Below are 22,336 nucleotides of genomic sequence, written 5' to 3' on the forward strand. Positions count from 1 at the left end.
AACTTAGGAAAAAAAGTTGTTATGAATCATAATTTTTTTGACTCCACCTTTATACAACGAAATTAACTTGAACCCTAAATAGACCTTGCGATCATATCCATAACAATAATAACGTCAGAACGGATTCGTCGGCATCTTCGACGACAAAATCACTGCAGGCAATGAACACTTACACATCTTCTACGAATTTGTGTCCCAGCCGATTATTTTGGTCAAGCTCTCCATTGATGAATTATGCTCCATCGGCACCTGCAGAATCTTCAATTTACCTAAATGCTCAATATGTTTTGTTCAATCTCATGCAAGAAATGACAAATTCAAGTAGAATTTGGTAAATTCGAGTAGAATTTGGTAATGGAGGATTTGAGGAGATGAACCCAAATTTTATTTTAGAAAACACGCACAAGAACGTCGTTTCTATTGGAAATACGACTATGTCATTTTATTAATTTCCGGCGTATTCACGTCGGCAAAATTTGGCTCCAGGTGTGTTCGATTTTTGCCAGAAATGCGCTTCATGAGAAAATTAGGAAAAAACTGATAATTGATGATTTTAAATCGAAAGTTCAAAGATTGTGGGAAGAAAAAAAATGAAAAATGACCAATTTTCTTGAATTTAGAGGTAATTAACCCTAAAATAAATCACATTTCACTCCTGAATCCATAACAAGCTTTAATATGCAAGTTAAATAAATCACCGCTGTACTGAGCCAAAAATGACAAATTATGATTTGTATATTTAATAATACGAATTTTAGTAAGATAATAAAAATAGCAGTATTATCAAAAACTTTAACTGAGATAGCATGTACGGATCATAATGATCCTTGATCAGATCAGTAGATCAGATGGCGACTCATTTTCAATTGGTAAAAGTCTATTATCATTTACAATATGATGTTTAAATCGCAAATAACTTGGTCTTTACAAATAAGATGCTTGACAGATAAGTTAGATGCGAAGAAACGCAGCTTGGATAAATTTAAAGTTTGAGTGGCTCAATGAGCAATTATATTAGTCTCCATTGAAACAAGTGTAGGAGAAAAAACATTGAGGATGGAAAAGGGGGCGACATAGGTGGGAGTTGAGACAAGAGGAAGGAGTAGCGCCGAATATTAATATAAGTAATAACTAAAAAATGATGGTCAAAGTGAATTGGCAGTTGTTAACAAGTGTATAAATAATTGGAAGTCAAAGTGGAAAGTAGTATTTTGGAAGCGTTAGCTGTTTGTTGAGAGGATAAACAAGACAAGAATGATGAATTAGATTAAACAATGGTTGAGTGGAGTTTAACTGTATGCAGCAATAGTGGAAACTTGGAAGTTGGGGCATTTAATAGAATAATATGGAATAACTTGCGGAGCTACACTACACATTCTAGACGTGGTATGACAGGCAAGGAGTCAACGAAGCTTGTTTGTCTTAATCAGATTATTATAGTGAATGACATACATGCCATCTTCATTCATTCTTGGGTTAGGTTAGGGTGTGGGAGTGAAAATGAGAGAAAATGATGGTGGTGGTGGCTACATGATGATGATGATCAGCAGCTTTGTCCCGGTGGTGGCGGCGGTGGTTGTGATTATTTGGTGGTTCGTTGCGACAAGAGTCGTTAAGTGTAAGAAGCTACCCCCCGGAGGAAGAGGGTGGCCGATCGTAGGCGATAGCATCAGCTGGTACAATGCAGTCGCAAGTTCTCATCCGGCCGCCTTCGTCCACCAACAAGTCCGACGCTACGGCCCAATATTCTCGTGTAGTCTCTTCGGAAAGTGGGCGGTTGCGTCTGCCGATCCGGCCTTCAATAGATTCGTTATGCAAAACGAAGGCAGGTTGTTCCAGTCTAACTACCCAAAATCCTTCAGAGATTTGGTGGGGAAGAACGGGGTCATTACTGCACAAGGAGAGCACCAAAGGAAGCTTCATTCCATTGCCTCCAACATCATGCGACTCGACAAGCTCAAGTTTCACTTCTTGCAGGATATCCAGATAGTTATCAAACAGATCCTCAGCAATCTACACCACAATCAAGTTGTCCCACTGCAAGATGTTTGCCGCAAGCTAGCAATCAACTTGATGGTCAATCAACTCCTTGGAGTCTCCTCTGAATACCAAGTCAATCACATAGCTCACTTGTTCTCACATTTTGTCGATGGATGCCTTTCTCTTCCAATCAATTTACCAGGCTTCGCTTATCACAAAGCAATGAAGGTACATATACTCTTCTTCTTCAACCCTTCTTCTTCACTTTTACATGTTTTCACTTCTCCTCATTCACCAGGCTAGGGAAGGTATAATACGCAAGATTAACACAACTATCGAGACTCATAAAAGGAAATCCTCCCCAGATATTGGCAATGGTGTTTTGGGAAGGCTACTTGAGGAAGAAAGCTTACCTGATGATGCTGTTGCTGACTTTATCATTAACCTTCTCTTTGCTGGAAATGAGACCACAGCTAAAACCATGCTCTTTGCTGTTTACTTCCTCACACAATGTCCCAGAGCCATGAAGCAAATGCTGGATGAGCACCAGAGCCTAAGGAGTGAAAGGGGTGAGGAGGAGATGCTTAGCTGGCAAGATTACAAAGCTATGCCTTTCACTCAATGTGTAAGTCCTCTTTAATCACCTATCACTATGACCATGTCTTTCAGTCACATATACCTAACTCCAGTTTGGCACAAAACTCTTGCTATAATATAAACTCTGGCTACTCAAATCATTAATTTCTCCAGGTGATTGATGAAACTCTACGTCTAGGAGGCATTGCCATTTGGCTCATGAGAGAAGCAAAAGAACAAGTAGAATATAAAGGTAATTAATTCATCATACCATTTCTCCAAAGAGTTCAAGCCGAAAGCTCAGTCAATCATCTAACTATTCCCATGTGTCATGGATTATCAAAACCAACCAACTCTTGACTAGCATCTGGTTGCCCTTCCTGCAGATTATGTCATTCCAAAAGGAAGCTTTGTGGTGCCATTTCTTTCAGCAGTCCATTTAGATGAAAATGTCTACGAGGATCCACGTACCTTCAATCCATGGAGATGGATGGAACCAGAAAATCAGGTTATCCATCTCAGAGGCTTTACTAATATTCTAGAGTTGAGAGAAATAAATATATGCCATTAATATATTATAGCATGCATAACATCAAGAAAATACAGGAGAAGAGAAACTGGAGGAGCAGTCCATATTTTGCACCTTTTGGTGGAGGAGCTAGGTTTTGTCCAGGGGCAGAGTTGGCTCGCCTTCAGATTGCCCTCTTCCTACATTACTTTGTTACCACGTTTAGGTATTTCGATCAAAACTCATACTCAAACTGGCGGAAAAAAAAAAAAAATCATATCTTTGATCTTCTTTAAAATCTTTGCTGTAAACAACAAAAACTGAAACTACAGGTGGAGGCAGGTGAAGGATGACAACATGTCTTTTTTTCCATCAGCTCGATTGGTAAACGGATTTCAGATACAGTTGAATAGAATATGCCATGATCACCCTATTTCCACCTCTATCAACTGAACAAACAAACTACATGTGTATGTTGTTCAGAATTCTTCTGGGGTCCGAGGAAGGCTCTTCATCTGTAAATTACCTTCAAATACATATGTAATGTTGCAGATCTGGATGTAAAAAATAAATACTACTCTTTATCAAATCAATACTGCAAAAATATCAATTTATTGGGCATGGATTTTTCCAAATACACGACGACCCAATAAACAAACTTTATTGGGACAAGCTGAAAGGTGGCAAAGGCATGATCATCAAACTTGTGTAACGGAATCCCAAATTCAAGTCCTAGACTGCTAGTAGTAAATCCTCACGGGGATATAGAAAAAGAACAGGTTGCCAACAGCAAAATGCACGAGTTAAAGTAATAAGAATAATATAGAGAAATAATTTCTAGCATATGTTCACACTAGAGAAGTACTCCCTGATGCATATTCCTTTTTGGGCCGTCCCACAAATCTTGATGCATTTCTAAATATAGTAACAATTAGCTAAAAAATAAGGGTTCTTAATTATACTTAATTATCACTTTTCTACTTTATTACCTACACACTTCTACTTTAACACTTTTCTACTTTATTACCTACACACTTAAAACACTAATCTACAACTCCTTAATTCCCGTGCCAAAAACAAATGCATCAAGATTCGTGGGACGGGGGGAGTAATAGTTTATTTATATTAAAAAGATTTAGTGGAACTTAAAAAATGAAGAACATAAGACAGGTCATGTATTCAATTTCAACTGAACAAAAGGATCCTGATTAGCCCATTCAAGAAAAAAAAAATGTTAAAATGGATAGATAAATTACATCAGAACCAATAGGATCAACACCATTGATCCCTCCTAATATATCTTCTGTTATGTTTTGCCCATTTGAAATCAAATGGCATTTAATTCACCCTTGAATTATACTGCCAAAAATCTTAATTAGCCCCTAATACTAACTGAAATGGATATATACAAACACGTCTAAAATCTTGAAACAGTTTAGTTCTTTTCAATGTAACAGTAGTTTAGCTGTAACCATCTTTTAAGACAAACTATACATGTAATGTGCATCATTAGTATTAACATGAAATTTAGTCCAAAAGGGATCATGTCTTTGATGCACCATCACTTAAGACTAAATCTGAATACAAGAAAAATGTCATGTCAAAAATATTAAAGGGATCACAGCAATATGCAAGAGCTTTCAAATTCAGTTGCAGAAAAATTATCATTACCTTAGAGAAGGTAAGAAAATGAAACAACTTTGTTGCTCCAAATGCTCCAGCCGATGATGTTCAACATGAACATACAGCTGACTGCAAACCAAATATATATTGACAAAATTACCAGCTCCACGTTTCAGTGAGATATTCTTTATCTATTATCTACATCGTAGAAGGTTAGATGCCAGTCAAAGCTCAATCTGGAAAGAAGATGAAAATTTTATCAAGAGTAACAGTAAAAAATCCAGTTTTAGATCACAGGAAAGAAGGCAATTCAAACCGCACCAACTTTGTATTATCTAAAAGAAGTTTCCATGATTGAATCCTGGTACCAAATACATCAAAGATCTCCAAACTAGAAAAATGATACAGAAACCTGACAAAACTAATTCCTCAAAGGGGCAAACAGAGATTTTAAAAAATGTGCGAAGATAAATCTTCAAATATACCAGCACAGTACTTTAACTCTAACTAGCGATGTGGTTGACATTCACTGAAGTAGCACAGTGCTTGGATTTACAGAATTAATGATGATTATTGCAGCCATTCAAGACGTCGTATGCCTGAGGCATCTCTCGCAGGACATCAAAGTTTAGTTGAAAGATAATTCTTCAAATAAGTATGCTCCATCCTAAACACATTATCTTTCATTAAATGAAGAAGGATTCCAACAAAATAATCAGTGGCACACAAGCTCTCTTTAATCAATTCGGCCAACAAATACAACTAATCAGCACAGTTCTCCATATGTAGCTAACACAATGTCTGAGTAGTCCAGTTGCCATCTTCTGTGACTGAACTGCCAAATAGTCAAAGGAGATCCAGAATACAAGGCTCACTTTTAACATTATGACCAATAACAGTTAAACATAGGTAAGGAATTTTTTATATAATAACATTCATGTAAAATATAGTTCTATTCTACTATTTTTCTTCTCATCTGGAAAGACATAGATTCCAAAGGAGTATTCAAATCTAAAAAATATACAAACTTTCACTATTAGTGTTCCCTGAACATTTGAGATGAGATGGCTTTAGCAAAGAAACAAAACGTCTAAAAAAATCTCAGCCATAATACTTACATCAGAAAGAATAGAGTCCAACTGGAGGAGGTCACAGAAAGACCATAGAGGAGTTTCATAAATCAACCAAGTCGTGCCAGGAGTATTCCATCCTTTGTACAATAGTAGACCATCTATCTTTTCAGTTTGAAATTCAAACACTTGTGAGTGACATGGACATTAAGGAAACTATACTAGAAACATGTCTTAGTATGTAACCTGATAAAGAGAAGGCAACGAACACAGACATAGGCCAGAAAATAAAAGTGCGAAACAATTTCCTTTATTGTCTACAATCTTACACGAATTGGGTATCTGAATCAAGCAAACAACAGCTACAAACAGCACTCTGAATTCTAAATACAAGCACTGGATATAGAACTTATCAATACCAGCTTCACGAACAAGAAAACCACAACGAAATTAACAGAAGCAGACACCGTAATTCTGTGTCGGCTAGTGCTAGGAGGTGATAAAAGGAGAGGAGGAGTTGTCTGTCATGTCCTTCAAAAACACAAGCAAGCAACCAACCAAAAGCAGCACAACTTATGAGGACTTAGGGTACAAATTCATATGCAATACTGACAGTGGGCGAATCATTCATTAGCAAGATCAAACAACAACAGCATCAGCGCTACAGACGGCAAGATTAGGTTGTGATGTTCAGTTGGCATCATCATCCCTTCGTTGTTCGGACGACTGAGGGGGAGGGCCGGAGAGGGATGCAAGCAAATTGAGGTGATGACCCTGTACTTGAGCAATGGGCAAGTAATTTCCGACCCTCGCTGCGGAGGCCTCCCCAATTCCCAACGGCTGATGTTGTTGTAGAAACCTCAAAGAAGCTGAATGTTGTTGTTGTTGGTGCTGCTGCTGGTGATGATGATGGGAATTATTTGAAGCTGCAACGACCATTTCAGGAGGAGCAGCAAAGCTCCAGACTTGGCCAAAATCGGTTCGGGCGGGTAGAGCCCAGAAGCCTCCAGCAGCGACGGTGGGGCCTACAGAAGCGGAAACAGAGGTGACGTCATCCTTGGAGAGGTGCTGGTGGTGTTCGTCATCGTCGGGGCGGAGTCGCTTGCCGAGAATGAAGGGAGTGGGGGTAAGGAGGGAATGGGCGAGGGGCTTATGGTCGAGCGCTGCGGAGATAGAGGAGGAGGAGGAGGAATTGCGGGCGGAGGGGGAAACGGTGGAGAAGCTGGCGGGAGTAGTGCCGGTGCCGGTGGCGGCGATAATGGAAGGCTCGGCCTGGCGGAGGAGCCACTCGATGGTCTGACCGTCGGACTTGTGCCCTAGCTCCCGGGTGAGCTGGAAGACCCTGGCGGCGCAGATGATAGGCATGCGGATGCGGCGGCCTCGGCCGTCGACCTTGCTGTGGCGGTCCTTGGCGGGGGGTTTCTTGACAGGGGCGGAGGCGGCGGGTACTGTCTGGAGCTGGAGGTGCCGCTGGGAAGGATCGACAATGGGTCCGTTGGTCCCGTCAGCTGCCGACGTAGACATGGTAAAGAACAACAGAAAGGGGGAATCAGTGGCAGCGGAAGCTAGGGTTTAGAGGAGTGGAAATTGGGAAGAAATTGAGAGTGGAGAAGAGAAGAGAAGAGTTGAGTTGAGTTGAGTTGAGGGGAGGAGAAGAGAGAGCGGTAATGATTGAGGGCAGGAGCTGGTGGAGACAGGCGGAGGGCACATGGGTGGTGGGCTCCACCTCCCTTACGTACTCGCACTCTCCCAGCTCACTCTCACTCACTCCTTTTCTCTGTCTCCCCCTCTCACCTTCCAAATTCCACGCGCTGCACTGCGCTCTTTTTTTTTTTTCGGTCTCCTATTTCATACGCATTGCTTCTCTACTCTACTAATAAAAGTCTTGCACCAGTCAACTCTGAAGAAGACGATCTTTCTTTTTTTATTACTATACATACATTGGAACAAACGAGACCTCCAAGGAAGCTTAAAAAAAAAAAAAAAGTTACGTGATGAATTTGCTACCTCTCATTTCCTTGACTAATTGGAAGTCATCGACAAGATCATATTTGCGAATTGATTGTTATACTAGTAATAATATTTTAGTTAATTAAATGAGAAAATGGCAGCATAATATTGGTAAGCTGGGGTGGGGGGCCGGGGCCATAAATAAGGAAAAAAAGAGTGGTCCTAAAACAAAAGCAGAAAAATTAAGGAAGGGTGGGCCAAATGAAAACGCAATCCCCGTGCTCGGGAAAAACTATTGCATCAGAATTTAGTTCTGGTCCGCTGCCTGCAATTTCCCCGCCATTATTTAGTTTTTAGTTTAACTTGCTACTATTATTTATTATTTCATTTACAGCATGTGATTGTGCCCTCTCCTCTGTTACTAACAAAATACAATCTTGCCCTGACTTGTAATCCAAGTCAACCTCAACACACACATTCCATATGTGATATGTCCCTGTCCCTTCTACTTCTTTATTCCTCTCTATTTCATTTTTATTAACTCATATCTCAGCAATTTCATTATTATTACTCTTAATTACCCTATGAAATTAGGGATTGAAAACAATAAAGTATACGTCAAACGTTAACTCTAATAAACGTGCTTATTGTAGAATAGATGAACCACCCCGATAAGCACCTAAAGTAAACTAAATTAAGCATAAATCATATGCAGACGCAATAAAATAAGTTTTATGTAGATATAAACATAACCATCACGAGTAGGTGGGAAAAGGCATGAGCCGTAATTTATTTGCTTACTTACTAAAAATGTGTGATAGAAGGATATAGCATTACTCTGTGTCTGACGAGAATCTCAATAATAGGCATCCCCAGCAACAAATTTGATGGCCCCCGCCCCTCGTAATAATAGTTTATTTGATATTAGCATGATTCTATAATAATATTTCAATATTAGATAATGATGGACATTGATATCTCTAATACTGTCTTTATACCTGTCTTATTATATACATTATCTAATATATCTGGTATTAGGTAAGCTTATTTGTATGTGGAAAGGGAAAATGATTGCTACAAAATCCCCAATATTGAGGCATTCATTAAATCAATCATCATAATTCACAAACCACAATCCAATCCATTCCTCAATGGGCTGCATTTCAGGACCCACACTCTTGGGCCTCCTTTCTTTTGTGGGCCTTCTCATTCTCTCTCCTTCACTTTTTTCAATTCCGATAATATCATACAAAAATCCCTCTTCCTTTCCAATTTGGATCAAAAATAAATTCAGCAGCCCTAGCACGCAGAGATAGCTCTAATTCTGCAAATCTCAAGCAATCAGGTCGATTGTTAATCGAGTTTCCACGGGCGATGGCCGGAAGAGAAGTTCGTGAGTACACAAATCTTACTGATCCTAAAGGTACTTCCAATCCTTTTCTGATATTTCTATTTTGTTGGAGGCATGCTGGAAATTAATCGGCCGGGTGGGGGTATGCAGATAAGAAGTTGGGGAAGGGGAAGGACAGAATAGATGACGAAGAAATTACATTCCAGCGCATGGTTGCCAAGGTTAGAGAATCCTCATTCTCCTTTCACATACAGCTGGCCCGAAAAAAAAATTGAATTCTTGAAGATAAGCTGCTTTTCTTATTGAGTTTCTTCAATCAAGAAATTGTATGCCTATATAAGAAGCCTTATTAGGATGAACTGTTTCGTGCTAGTGGATTTCTTAAATTAGTGCTGATTTGAATTCTAAATGTTGCGAGAGAAAAAAAAAAATGGTTGTGGCGAACGGCTTGACCTTAGAAGGAAAATCTCATCATCAGTTTTAGTCACATAAGCTAGCTTTATATTTAAACCTCCTCTATTGTTTGATTTTGTTTAATCGCACCGCATTTTGGAGCTTTGAGTTGTTTCCTGTAATTTTCAAATTCAAAAAGTTTTCTGATAACACGCCCCGGCAGGGATCTTGGCTTCCTCTGGTGGGCGCTTGATAAGTACAGATGCAAGAGGTTGCTGGAGAACGTGGAGGCTACCTTCATGGTCGAGGCGGTAGAGATTCTATGCCCTCTTTCCATTTATGGGTTGGCCTTTGAATGCACTTAATTTCATGAAGTAAGATAGTTTTCATTGCTTCTTGAGCATTGCTTAATGTAAATGTGCAGCTTTGGACAGCGACGATTTGCTTTATCTGAAGGAGCAGATGGAAGCTGAGGAAGATGCAGAACGTCTTCTACGCCGTACAGAGAAACGAGCATTTGCCGCATTTAAAATATCCTTGAAACTACTCTGGGGTTTACAAAGTGGACCGAAGGGCTCAATAAAATCTGCTACTGATTTTCATTATTGTTAATTTGTTATTTATTTATTTTATTATTATTTTTTTTTGGGGGGAAGGGGGGTGGGGTTGTTGGGGAGAGAGGTTGTTCTTTTGCCATTGCATTTATGTTTCTTCATTCTTCATTTACTGTGCTTATGAAGGTTTGTCTTTGTTTTGAGGTTTAAATGTAGGCATTTTTGTGGTAAAAGATAAATAATTATCATTAAAATGTTGGAAGTTCAACCGTGCTAACTGTATTCTTGTTCTCAGTAGTCTCATATATTGAGATGATGGCTGTAAGTCCAATTATGTTTTGAGTACATCCGACTCTATGGATGTTCTGGACCTGGCCTCCTTGATCACTAGAGAAATACCCAACTTTTTTTTTTTTTTTTTTTTTTTTTTTTTTTTTTCTGGTTATGAGTATTCATCTTGCTCCTCATACTTTTCCTTGACGGCTAATTACAAGGCTGTGGCCGAAACTTCCCCAGCTTCAGTTCCCTTGCCACTTAGAGTGGAACCCAAGCCAAAAAGTGGAATCAGGTAGCTTCAGATTCTCTTTCTCTCCCTCTCTATCTATATATATATATATATATATTAAAAAATACAAATGTTTGTTTGTGTTTCCATCTTAAATTAAGTTTTTTTGTGCTCAGGCAGCAAGACCTACTTAAGAGAGTGGTGTCAGTTAAGGCAAAGCAGCAGGGTGTTTCTACCCCGTGTGATTTAGATCCATCCAGGGAAACTTTGAATCAACAACCATCTAAAAAATATCGACCCTCGAACGATCAGAATCTGGAGAAAGATGAGTCTTCTACTAGTTTCAACAAAGTGGGAGTGGAAACAAAATCGGATAACCCAGTTAAAAGTCTATTGGCAGCATATGAAAATTCTGATGATGATGACTGATTCATGAAATAATGTCATTTTCCTTTTACAGTAATGCTATGTATCTCTTGTGCATTTGATACTCTGTACGAACTCAGTTATTGATGACACTAGTTAGAAGCTACATGTTCCCTTGCATATTTTTCTTTTATTTGCCTAAAGATCTGTTTTTCTCTCACATTTTTCATGTAGTCAGTTTTTTTCTTTTGGTTGTAAGAGGCCTTTTTTGCAAAGATGTAATTGGGGAGAATGTTGTTGTTAACGGAGAATATGCTATTGCCCACATTCTTGTGAGGAATCTAAATAGATAGGGCTATCAACAAAGAAGAGCATAACGTTCCTTGTAACAGCTCAGAGTTTTCTAGTTAAGCTGTCAACAGCAATGAATGTTTTTCTCTCTCCCACGTCGCAAAGACTTTGGTTTTTTTTTTATCCTGACATTGGAATCTCTTACCAACCCAGCTTGCCTATCTCGTCAAAGTCCGATGCTTTCTCAATTCCAATATCCCGATGAGGAAATCAATCAGCATCTTGATAGTTTCTTTGTTGATGCCATGTATTCTTCATCAATGAGCATCTTGATCATTTCTTTGTTGATGCCATGTATTCTTGGATTGGAGATGGAGGAATTTTATGGGGATGAACGGGAAGCTTTGATTCAACTGAGGGACATAGTAACGTCGTCTTCAAACCTGCACGCGAATTGGACAGGTCGAGCATGCATCAGCAAGAACCAGAGCAGGTGGGCTGGAGTTGGGTGCTCGGATTGGCATGTGACGCATTTGGTCCTTGAAGGAATCCAACTCGCCACTTCTCTCCCTCTCCCACCTATGCTGTTCCACAACCTTACATTCTTGACCAAACTCAGCTTCACAAACAATTCCTTGCACGGTCCTCTTCCCAATCTCACCAATCTAGTGCACCTCCAGTATGTTTTTCTCTCCAAAAATCACTTCTCAGGCTCCATCCCCTCTAACTACATTGATCTACCTGAGTTAACCAAACTTGAGCTACAAGAAAATGATCTGACAGGTCAAATTCCCGCTTTCAATCAGCGAAGCTTGATCTCGTTCGATGTCTCCAATAATCAACTCCAAGGGCCGGTACCTCCGACTAGTGTGCTCCAAAGATTTCCGGAAAGCTCTTATGCTAACAATTCAGCTTTATGTGGATCTATTCCAGGATTGAGCCCTTGTCCTATCGCCGTTGCTCCAGCTCCATTTCAACCATCAGCAAGGAACGATGGTGGCCTCCAACCGTGGAGCATTGCTCTGATTGCAGCCGCAGCTCTACTTGTTCCTCTGTTTGTACTCTGCTGTTACATGAGAAAAGCGAAAAAGAAAGAGGAGCTGGTAGTGGCAGTGGCAGGTAAATTGGATATATATACATATATATGATTTATCCAAGTGTAGCTAGCTTGTTTACGTATGTGTAGGAGGAGAAGTTTACAAAGGAAAGCGAGATGATACGGAAACAAGTATGGAATTGGAGTTCATGGAGAGGCCAATATTCGAGTTAGATGATTTGCTGCGGTCGGCTGCGGAGGTGATCGGAAGGGGGAAGTTGGGCACGACGTACAAGGCGATGCTGGAATGCGGCTCCGTAGTGGCGGTGAAGAGACTGGAACACGTCAAGGCGCGGAGCAAGAAGGAGTTTGCGCAGCAGATGCACCTGCTCGGAAGCATCAAGCACCACAACCTGGCAGAGATGATCTCGTTTTACCATTCCCAAGAGGAGAAGCTCATCGTGTACGACTACGTACCCGATGGGAGTTTGTTCAGCCTGCTACACGGTAGTATTACAATTACCATATATATATATATATATGATAATTAATTAATATAATGGACATTACATGGTAATTAATGCTCGCAGAGAAGAGAGTATTGGATTGGAAGAGCCGAGTAGGCATCATCAAGGAAATAGCGACGGGGTTGGAGCATCTCCACGAGAGCTCGACTTTGCACGGAAACCTCAAGTCTTCAAACGTGCTCATCCATCGCGACCAGAGCGGCATCCCGCGGGTTAAGCTGACGGATTACGGGTTAGTCGGGTTGGCGGCAGCGCATATGCTCTCGGTTGGGAGGACTCCGGAATTTGCGGCGGGGAAGAAGGTGACGAGCAAGGCGGACGTCTACTGCTTCGGCATTGTGGTGCTGGAGATAGTGACGGGCAGAGTGCCGGCCAAGGATCTGTCGGGATGGGTAAGAGAGGCGGTGAGCATCGACTGGTCCACCGATATCGTGGATCTGCAAATTGTGGGAGAGAAGGAAGGCTATGAACACATGTTGAGCCTCACTCAGATGGCGCTTCAATGCACGGATCACCTGCCCCACCGGAGACTTAAAATCGCCCAACTTCTCACTACAATACACAACACTACCTAACATGGACTACACATCTATGTTTTATTAGTTCCAGTTAGTTTTTTACAAAAATTGATGTAAATATATCATCATCAACCCATTCAGTTGTAATCAGTGTCATGTTGCTATTCTAATTGCTTCATTGCAAAGGAATGTAACTAATTCATTCAGATAAAAATCAAATGTTAGTCATAGTTATCGATCAGCTAGCTGCAGGTTTTTGGTTGTTGGATAAGCATGCCCACAATACCAGCTGACTAGCTTCACGGTACTAGTATATATCCGATTACTTGTATTTTTATGTCCACAAATTTCACCCTGCTCATGCACAAATTTCACCTTGCTTAATTGCTCTACGGGATTATTGGATAAACATGCTTGCTTTTATCCTGTGCTCATTCCATGAAAATTGTAATTTTATTATTATTTTCGTTTGTATTATCTCTTTTTGAAAATTTATTTTTTATTTTTAAAATATTATTCACATATAATATTTATAAAAAATTCACTCCTTATTTTTTCATTTTGACGGATCCAATACCATTAAATGATAAAAACAACTATTTATTGTGAGATCCTTTACACTCAACAAATCACCATACAATTTTTATGGACTGAAGAAATAGTATTTTAATTTTGATGGTTGTTGTTTTGTTATAGCTGCCGTAATATTTTTCTCCGAGCTTAGAATTGTGCCATATATAATATAAGCACTTATATATAGTATATTAATTGTATAGAGTGAAATAAATGATAAATGTATTAAAATATCAGGTGACGCTCGTACGTATATTATTTTGGATGATCAATTGTCGAGTTGGGTATTAGGGTACTCGATTAAGAAATTGGGGTCAGGATCGAGTATTGGTTTTCTGCTTTATCGGGATCGATAGGATACCCGATCCCGACGCAGCCCTAATCAATTGGATTAATAATATATTGGGGTAAGTAAGTAATTATATATGTAACAATAGTAGTAGTTGTGAACATGCAAAATGTTTTGAGAAATGAATGAATAGTAAGATGACGTAGAAGGGGGGATTGGTACGTAGATAAATCCAATATCCTGTGTAAGTGGAAAACAAGCATTGAAGAGCCACCGCATACAGTACGTGTCATGATTCCTGCATTTCATCTCCCAAGTGTCCTTTATTTCCCTTCATCTCAAATCAATTTCTGTAAATTTAAGCAGCCAGCAAAACACCATTTCCATCTCCGGCTGCACTCCTCTCTCATCCCTCACCCTATCCATCATATTCAACCTACCTAGCTCTGCTCCGTCGATATATTATCACCGTGAAGACGCACAAGAAGAAGTATTGATTGACCAAATATGCCTCGCAGGTACGCTTTTGGGAGGCCTGAAGATGCGACCCATCCCGACTCCGTCAAGGCCACCTTGTCGGAATTCCTCTCCACCTTCATCTTTGTTTTTGCTGGAGAAGGCTCTGTCCTCGCTCTTGGTGCGTACGTCTACTATCTATACTCTTAATTTTGATAGTTGCATGTGAATTAATGCATGCGTTGGTGCAGATAAGATGTACAGGGAAACGGATTTATCTGCGTCAGGGCTGATCCTTATCGCGCTGGCGCATGCGCTCTCTCTCTTTGCTGCGGTGGCCTCTAGCATGAACGTATCGGGCGGCCACATTAACCCCGCCGTCACCTTTGGGGCCCTCGTTGGCGGCAGGGTATCTCTGCTCCGTGCCATCTTCTACTGGATAGCGCAGCTGCTTGGGGCTGTCGTTGCTTCCCTGCTCTTGAGACTAGCCACAGACGGCTTCGTACGAATTTAATTAAATAACTAGTACCAAGTTGATTAATAATCAATGTAGGTATAAGATTTAATTCATTAATTTGGTGGATGCAGAGACCAGTGGGGTTCTCAGTGGCTGCGGGAGTGGGAGCATGGAATGCGCTGGTGATGGAGATCGTGATGACATTCGGGCTGGTGTACACGGTGTACGCGACAGCCATAGATCCTCGAAGGGGGAGTCTGGGCACGATAGCCCCTCTTGCGATTGCATTCATAGTGGGAGCGAATGTGCTGGTGGGAGGGCCTTTCGAAGGAGCAGCCATGAACCCGGCCAGGGCATTCGGGCCGGCCCTGGTGGGGTGGAGGTGGAGGTACCATTGGATCTACTGGTTGGGTCCCTTCATCGGGGCAGCGTTGGCGGGCATCATATACGAGTTCGGCCTCATACTGCCGGAGACGACTACTCCGCACCACACCCACCACCAGCCTTTGGCTGCCGATGATTACTAGACTAGCTTCCTTCCTACTTATTACATTTGTTGAGTTGAGTGAGTCGATAAATAAATCAATCCTTTTGTTGCGTTTGCGTGTGTACCCTACGTTGTGTACGTATTTACTTGGGGATTTGTAAGTTTAATTTCTAATAATCGATGGATGGATTGTAATGTTGTCCCTGTCCTATACATTACATGTATGATACATCATCACTCATTACTTGTTCATCCATCAAGATTCTAATTCTACTTCACATAGAAACTTCGAACCGCCTACATCACACGAGTTAACCCAGCATCTTACCTAGAGGGTGTTTAGTTAAATTTATTTTAAAGAGCTTATAAAATGTTTTAAGAGTTTATAAGATGTAATTTTTTAAAGTTTATAAGTTATCAAAGTGTTTGGATAATTGAGTTTATAAGCTAGAGAAAGAATTTTTATGCTAGAGAGAGAAAATATTCTTTTAGAGAGAGAAAATCGAAGAAAAAAAAATTTGAATGATATATGATGAAAATAATAAATTATAGTTCGAAAAATATTTGTAAAAAGATTATTGCATATGAGATTATAAAAAAATAAATTGGGGTAGAAGAATTTATTTTTTGGGAGCTTATAAGCTCTTAAAGCTTATTTTTGGAGCTTATAAGCTGTTTAGGACCTTATTTTGTCAAACATTTTGAAGAAGCTTATAAGCTCTTAAACTTTCAGATTTGAAATCCCGATGGAGGGAAGAAAATGAAAATTGGAATTAGGGAAGAAAATAAATACTCCCTCCGTCCATGAAAGAACTTCCTAGGAGGGAGTGGCACGGGTTTTAAGAAAAAATATTGTTGAGTGTATTGAGAGTGGATAAAATGTAGTTGAGTGTATTGGGAGTGGTGAAAAGGTGTTATAATTAATATTGAGAATTGTGAAAAGTGAAAAGTAAGAGGATTATAAGTGGTGGGGTATAGTCCAAAAATAGGTAGGAAGTTCTTTTGTGGACGTCCCAAAAAGGAAAGATATGAAGTTCTTTCATGGACGGAGGGAGTACAATATACAATAAGATACTTATAATTAAGATTATAATTAAGGACAGTGCGTTTCATATTATTTTTTACTAAATAAAATATTAGGGTGTTATAGGTATATTATACACCCTGATTAGTTATACCAAAGAAGCCTTTAAGATTTTTAAGATATCGAGATATATCGATTATGTATCGTAGAAATCAATGAATACCATATTAACGGGCATGTTTCGTAGCTTTATTAAGGCTGTAAGCTCAAATCAATGAATACCATATTAAGGGGGGTGTTTCGTAGCTTTATTAAGGCTATATACCGTAAAAATCAATGAATACCATATTAAGGGGGGTGTTTCGTAGCTTTATTAAGGTTATGTACCGTAAAAATCAATGAATAGGGAGGGTGTTTCGTAGCTTTATTAAGTCTATATAGCTTACGTAGCAAGGCATTTTTGGCTGTGTAGCTTTATTAAGGCTATATAGATTATGTAGCAAGGCATTTTTGGCTGTTTGGTAGCTCGTGAACGTTCGAGTCCAGGCCCGACCAAAGTCAAAATCCGCTTATAAATCACTGTTTCTCCGTGAAAACAGATCCCGCCAAGACCATCGGTTACAAAATTAATGCCTCTACAGTAACCCCATCTAACTTTTCTCATCATATTTTTTTTTCCCTCAAAAAATCGAATCAATAAAGAAAAATCTGGCGGTATAAGTATTTTTCAAAAAATAATCTCGGGTTTGTTGCTTGCAGCAAGCGAATGTGGAACTGGGTGTAAAATTCAAAGAAGGTAATCTATAGATTATTCTTCTTCCAGCTACATGTGTTTGATCTATTTACTCTTTTCAAGCAAAGCATAATTTCCGAATCAGTTATTATATGTCTAAGGTTTACGTTGGGTGGGTTGAATCTATGCAATTGCTCAATTTCATAAACACATTTCATACCAATTTGTTTGTCGTCGCAGTTGAATTAGAGTTGGTGGCTGCATCGTTGAGTCAAGGAGTGATTGTGAGCTGAGCCCAAATCAGAAGTAGGAAAGCATGGTAATTTATGTTCTTTGTGCATTCTGCGTGTATGCTCTATTCCAAAGCTTCTCATATTGTGTGCCAAAATTGATTCCCTATATAGATTCACCTGTTTATAAATTCTATGTCTTTGTTTGTGATCATTTATCAAGTGCTCACCTATTAGCAAAGCTCATATGTGTTGTGAACTGAATTTTGCAGTTGCATTGCATGATTTCACAAATACCAAAAGTAGTAGTCAAATAGGCTGACCCATTCATCATGATTATTCGGCTAATGGATTTTGGAATGTTATCGGTGTTAAAACATGGTATAAAGGATTTTGTATATAGAGAAGACATGTTATGAGGCTGTGAAGTTTGTATTATATTTCTTGATTTCATTGAGTGTTACAGACTCCCTTTTATAGGGTTACATTTGATCTAAACAAGGTAAGAAAGTAAAATAGGAAACATCTATCAAGGATCTTTGATTGATGATTGATTCTGAATCTCCTTAATTGATCTCTTTCCTTTCAACACTCCCCCTCAAGTTGAGTGACGGGATTTCCGATACTCAACTTGCCAAGAACTTCTGCAAAAAACTTGGAGTTCACGGCTTTGGTTAGGATATCTGCAAGTTGGTCTTCTGATCGTACAAACGGTAAAGTCACAATGCCGCCTTCAATCTTTTCTTTGATAAAGTGCCTATCAACCTCAACGTGTTTGGTTCTATCATGTTGAACAGGGTTCTCAGATATGCTGATGGCAGCTTTGTTGTCACAAAACATTTGGCATGTTTTTGTTGGATGAAGACCTAACTCCATTAATAGTTTCCTTAACCAAAGAACTTCAGTCAGCCCACTCTTGATTCCTCTGAACTCTGATTCTGCACTAGAGAGAGACACCACCTTCTGTTTCTTACTCCTCCATGATACAAGATTACCTCCGATAAATGCAAAGTATCCTGCTGTTGATTTCCTGTCCATCGGGTTTCCAGCCCAATCAGCATCCGTGTAGGCCTGTATCTCCAAATGTCCTGTCCTCTTGAACAACACTCCATAATCAAAGGTTCTTTTCAAGTATCTCACAATTCTGAGCGCAGCTTCCAAGTGGTCAGCTTGTGGTTGGTGCATGAATTGACTCACAACACTAACTGCATAGGCAATATCAGGTCGGGTATGAGAAAGGTAGATGAGTTTTCCCACCAGACGCTGATATTGTCCTCGATCAGTTAACTCAGGTCCTTTCACTATTTGTAGTCCATGATTTACAACAATAGGAGTTTCTGCTGGCTTGCAATCTAGCATCCCTGTTTCTGCTAGAAGATCTAGAGTATACTTCTTCTGGTTGATGAAGATCCCCTTCTTTGATCTGAGAACTTCAATTCCAAGGAAGTATTTGAGTTTTCCTAGGTCTTTCATCTCGAATTCTTTGAACAAACTTTCTTTCAACTTCTGGATCTCCTCTGTGTCATCCCCTGTTATGATCATATCATCAACATAAATAACCAAACAGGAAATAAGATCACCTCGTCTTTTTAAGAATAAGGTGTGGTCAGAGTTGCTTTGCTGGTATCCAAACTTCTTCATGGCTGTGGTGAATCTCCCAAACCAGGCTCAGGGAGACTGTTTGAGCCCATATAAGGTTTTCTTCAACTTGCATACCTCACCATCTTCAAAATCTTCTGAAAAACCTTGGGGTACCTCCATGTAGACTTCCCTATCTTCTTCAAGTTCTCCATGAAGGAAAGCATTTGTAACATCGAACTGATGGAGGTCCCAGTCTTTATTAGCAGCAATGGAGAGGAGGACTCTAACAGTGTTCATCTTTGCAACGGGTGAGAAGGTCTCTTCATAGTCGATCTCATACATCTGTGTGTATCCTTTTGCGACTAGTCGAGCTTTGTAACGCTCAACAGAACCATCCGGTCTCCTTTTGATTGTGAAAACCCATTTGCATCCTACAGTTTTCTTCCATTTCGGCAACCTGCACTTCTCCCATGTGTGATTCCGGTTCAGGGCACCTATCTCCTTCTTCATAGCATTTCTCCAATGCTCGATCTTGAGAGCCTGTTCTGCTGTTTGTGGGATCTCCTCATCATATAAGGCTGCTTCATAGGCTGTTGCACTTTTGGACAAGTTTCCTTTGGCAAAATTCCCAATAGAGTACCGAGAGTTTCTCCCAAACTTTTCTGGAGAATAACGTTTAGGAGAAATACCCCGAGTACTCCTTGGTGGTAACACATATCTCTCTCCATCCACCGTATGATCCTCCTGTACCTCCTGTTCTTCTTCAACCATTTGAGTAATAGGATTAGTAGAATCGGAAGCCACAGTACTAGTTTCAGGAGCCCTTACCTCAGATATCAGCAGCGGAGAAGATATAGGCGGCTCATGTAGTGGATTGGATTGTTCAGATGTGGATGAGGCATGCTCGGTGGTCAGGTTAACTTTTTCTGTTGTATCTGCTTCCGGTCCTGGCATTGGTAACCAACTTAACAAGTCAAACTCACTTTCTTTCCCACTCCCACTCTCCCCCTGACTGTTAAGGTGGTGATTGTAAAAATACTCAGTTTCAAGAAAGTCGCAGTTCATGGTGGTTGTGATTTGGCGGGTTTGAGGATTGTAACATCTATACCCTTTTTGATTAACCCCATATCCTACAAACACAAGGTCCCCAAACATCAGAGTGAACCAGAGAAAAAATAGAATCAACTTGTGTATCATTGAGTTTAAAAGTTTGTCTATGACTCTTAGCCAAAACACAAGTTTCACAAGACAAAGTTTCATTTTTAACTAATTTAGGAAACAAAATTTTAAGATAACCCGTGGAAGGATGCCCTAATCGACGATGCCAAAGCCAGGCTTCCCGGTCTGCAGTTCCGTGAGCCAGCATCACCTTGCCTTGTTGAGCTATCTCATCCACATAATACAATCCATTCCGCTCAGTGCCACGCCCAATAATCTCCCCCGTCCTGATATCCTGAAGAAAACAGAAGTGAGGATGCATTAGCATGGTACAATTGAGTTCTTTTGTAACATGACTGATAGACATTAGTTTATGAGAAAGAGACGGAACATATAGATAATTGGAGAGTCGAAGAGTTGGAGAGATTTCTATAGTTCCGGTTCCCTCAACACGGGTTAAACCACCATTTGCAGTTTGAACATGTGTTCGATATGATGGTGATGACTCAATTATATCAGTTTTATCAAAGGTCATTGTATCAGTAGCTCCACAATCAAAAATCCACCCTTTATCTCTATCCCTATTATCACAAGAGGTTTGATATGCAGCGGAAGTATATAGGGGGCGGTTTTTTAATTTGTGAGAAGCTAGGGGGCAGTTTGCATAACATGGGGTACTTTTTGCAATTCAGAACAATCAAGGGGTGGCTTTTGTAATATTTCAGAACTTGGGGGGTGGTTTTCATAAAATGGGGTCTTTTATGAGAATAAGGAAAAGATGGAGGGTTTGGTGTGAAAATACCAAACCCTATACCTGATTTTAGTTCTCCACCTATTCCTCCAGCCGCCTCCCCCTCAAGCTCGCCGCCCCCACTCTGCCCAGCCGGAGAAGACCGGTCCACGGCCACCGCCGCTGCTCTCGCGACACTCGCCGTTGCTCCGGTCTGCTCCTGACCGTCTCCGATGTTGCTCGCCATTTTGCCTTTTGCCATTTTGTGGTTGTCTTCCCACCATTCCGGGTAGCCAACGAGTTGGAAATACATTTTCTTGGTGTGTTTGTTCATGCCACAATGAGTGCAGTAGAGTTTTGATTTATCTTCTTTCTTGCGTGATGATGGATTTCCTGAGCGTGTTTGGGAGTTTCTGCCGGCGGTGGTTTGTGGCGGACGGATTTCACTCCGTTGAGTAGGGCGGTAGGTAGTGGCGAGCCCGGTCCCGATCTCTCCCGATGATGAAGTGTCGGCGTCGGAGCGGTTGGTTGCCGGCTGCAAGATTTGTAGCCGGGCGGCCTCCCTCCTTACTTTTGAGAACGCCATCTCTGCTGAGGGAGCAGGGGTCTCCTTGAGGATATCCCGCCGGACATTGTCGTATTTTGCGTTCAATCCGGAGAGAAATTGGTATAGCCTCCGGTTTCCGATCAATTTTCGGTATTTGGCTATGCCCTCTTCGCAACAGCCAAGCGGATTTGGCTCCCTTCTATCAATATTGAGCCATATTGCCTGTAACTCGTTCCAGTAGTCTTCAAGAGTAAGTTGCCCTTGGTTCACCTTGTTTGCTTTAACCTCCAGGTCGTAAATTTGGAGCGGATCGGCGGCTCCACTTCCGTAAGTTACTGCTAAGCTGTCCCAAACGGCTTTAGCCGTCTGATGTTGGGCGAAATTCATCACTAATTTCCCCTCCATGTTCTGTATTAACCAAGAAAAAACGGATAGATCCGTTTCTTCCCACTTGTAGTAATCGGGATCTGTGATTTTGGGTGGTGGTGGTTGTCCGGTAATGTGTTGGGATCTGCCTCTGCTGCCTATGGCCACCTTCATGAGGCGTGCCCATAGCGGATAATTGTTGCCGTCTAACTTGAACCCGAGTATGACGTTGTCGGAGTTTCGCATTAGATTGGCGATTTGTTGGGTTAACTCACTGTTTGTATTTGCAGAGTTGGTGGTTTGTTTCTCCTCTGACATCTTGAATTGATTTTGCAGGAAGAGAAAAAAAAAATTGGCTAAGGGTGTAGGAACGATGATGAAATTTCTGAGTTCCTAGGGTCACTAAACCTGCTCTGATACCATGTTAAAACATGGTATAAAGGATTTTGTATATAGA

General features: G+C 40.5%; 5 protein-coding genes across 6 annotated transcripts; 4 read left to right on the forward strand and 1 right to left on the reverse strand.

The window, feature by feature from the left end:
- The first annotated feature begins 1,302 nt into the window (after positions 1 to 1,302).
- LOC131004987 (abietadienol/abietadienal oxidase) lies at positions 1,303 to 3,685 on the forward strand. Its single transcript, XM_057931767.1, has 6 exons — positions 1,303 to 2,208; positions 2,279 to 2,605; positions 2,731 to 2,809; positions 2,943 to 3,064; positions 3,163 to 3,290; positions 3,397 to 3,685. Exons 1-6 carry the CDS (start codon positions 1,501 to 1,503, stop codon positions 3,515 to 3,517), a joined length of 1,485 nt encoding a protein of 494 aa, XP_057787750.1. The 5' UTR covers positions 1,303 to 1,500; the 3' UTR covers positions 3,518 to 3,685.
- Positions 3,686 to 6,045: 2,360 nt separating this feature from the next.
- LOC131004976 (transcription factor TCP7-like) lies at positions 6,046 to 7,818 on the reverse strand. Its single transcript, XM_057931754.1, has one exon. The coding sequence runs from the start codon at positions 7,279 to 7,281 to the stop codon at positions 6,448 to 6,450; it is 834 nt and encodes a 277-aa protein (XP_057787737.1). The 5' UTR covers positions 7,282 to 7,818; the 3' UTR covers positions 6,046 to 6,447.
- Positions 7,819 to 8,747: 929 nt separating this feature from the next.
- On the forward strand, positions 8,748 to 11,056 carry LOC131004985 (uncharacterized). Of its 2 annotated transcripts, none has more exons than XM_057931763.1 (6): positions 8,748 to 9,130; positions 9,209 to 9,279; positions 9,714 to 9,762; positions 9,876 to 9,982; positions 10,497 to 10,573; positions 10,687 to 11,056. In XM_057931763.1, exons 1-6 carry the CDS (start codon positions 9,082 to 9,084, stop codon positions 10,937 to 10,939), a joined length of 606 nt encoding a protein of 201 aa, XP_057787746.1. In that variant the 5' UTR covers positions 8,748 to 9,081; the 3' UTR covers positions 10,940 to 11,056. The 2 variants fall into 2 exon arrangements, with proteins under 2 accessions (XP_057787746.1, XP_057787747.1); XM_057931764.1 differs by having other exon boundaries at positions 9,062 to 9,130; positions 9,675 to 9,762.
- A 372-nt stretch (positions 11,057 to 11,428) lies between these two features.
- On the forward strand, positions 11,429 to 13,629 carry LOC131004984 (probable leucine-rich repeat receptor-like protein kinase At1g68400). Its single transcript, XM_057931762.1, has 3 exons — positions 11,429 to 12,286; positions 12,354 to 12,710; positions 12,794 to 13,629. The coding sequence occupies exons 1-3, from the start codon at positions 11,473 to 11,475 to the stop codon at positions 13,303 to 13,305; spliced, it is 1,683 nt and encodes a 560-aa protein (XP_057787745.1). The 5' UTR covers positions 11,429 to 11,472; the 3' UTR covers positions 13,306 to 13,629.
- Positions 13,630 to 14,360: 731 nt separating this feature from the next.
- Positions 14,361 to 15,764, forward strand: LOC131004990 (probable aquaporin TIP3-2). The gene is made up of 3 exons (XM_057931768.1): positions 14,361 to 14,747; positions 14,818 to 15,068; positions 15,155 to 15,764. Exons 1-3 carry the CDS (start codon positions 14,618 to 14,620, stop codon positions 15,548 to 15,550), a joined length of 777 nt encoding a protein of 258 aa, XP_057787751.1. The 5' UTR covers positions 14,361 to 14,617; the 3' UTR covers positions 15,551 to 15,764.
- Positions 15,765 to 22,336: the final 6,572 nt, after the last annotated feature.

This window comes from Salvia miltiorrhiza, unplaced genomic scaffold, assembly GCF_028751815.1.
Source record: "Salvia miltiorrhiza cultivar Shanhuang (shh) unplaced genomic scaffold, IMPLAD_Smil_shh original_scaffold_478, whole genome shotgun sequence".
NCBI lineage: Eukaryota > Viridiplantae > Streptophyta > Magnoliopsida > Lamiales > Lamiaceae > Salvia > Salvia miltiorrhiza.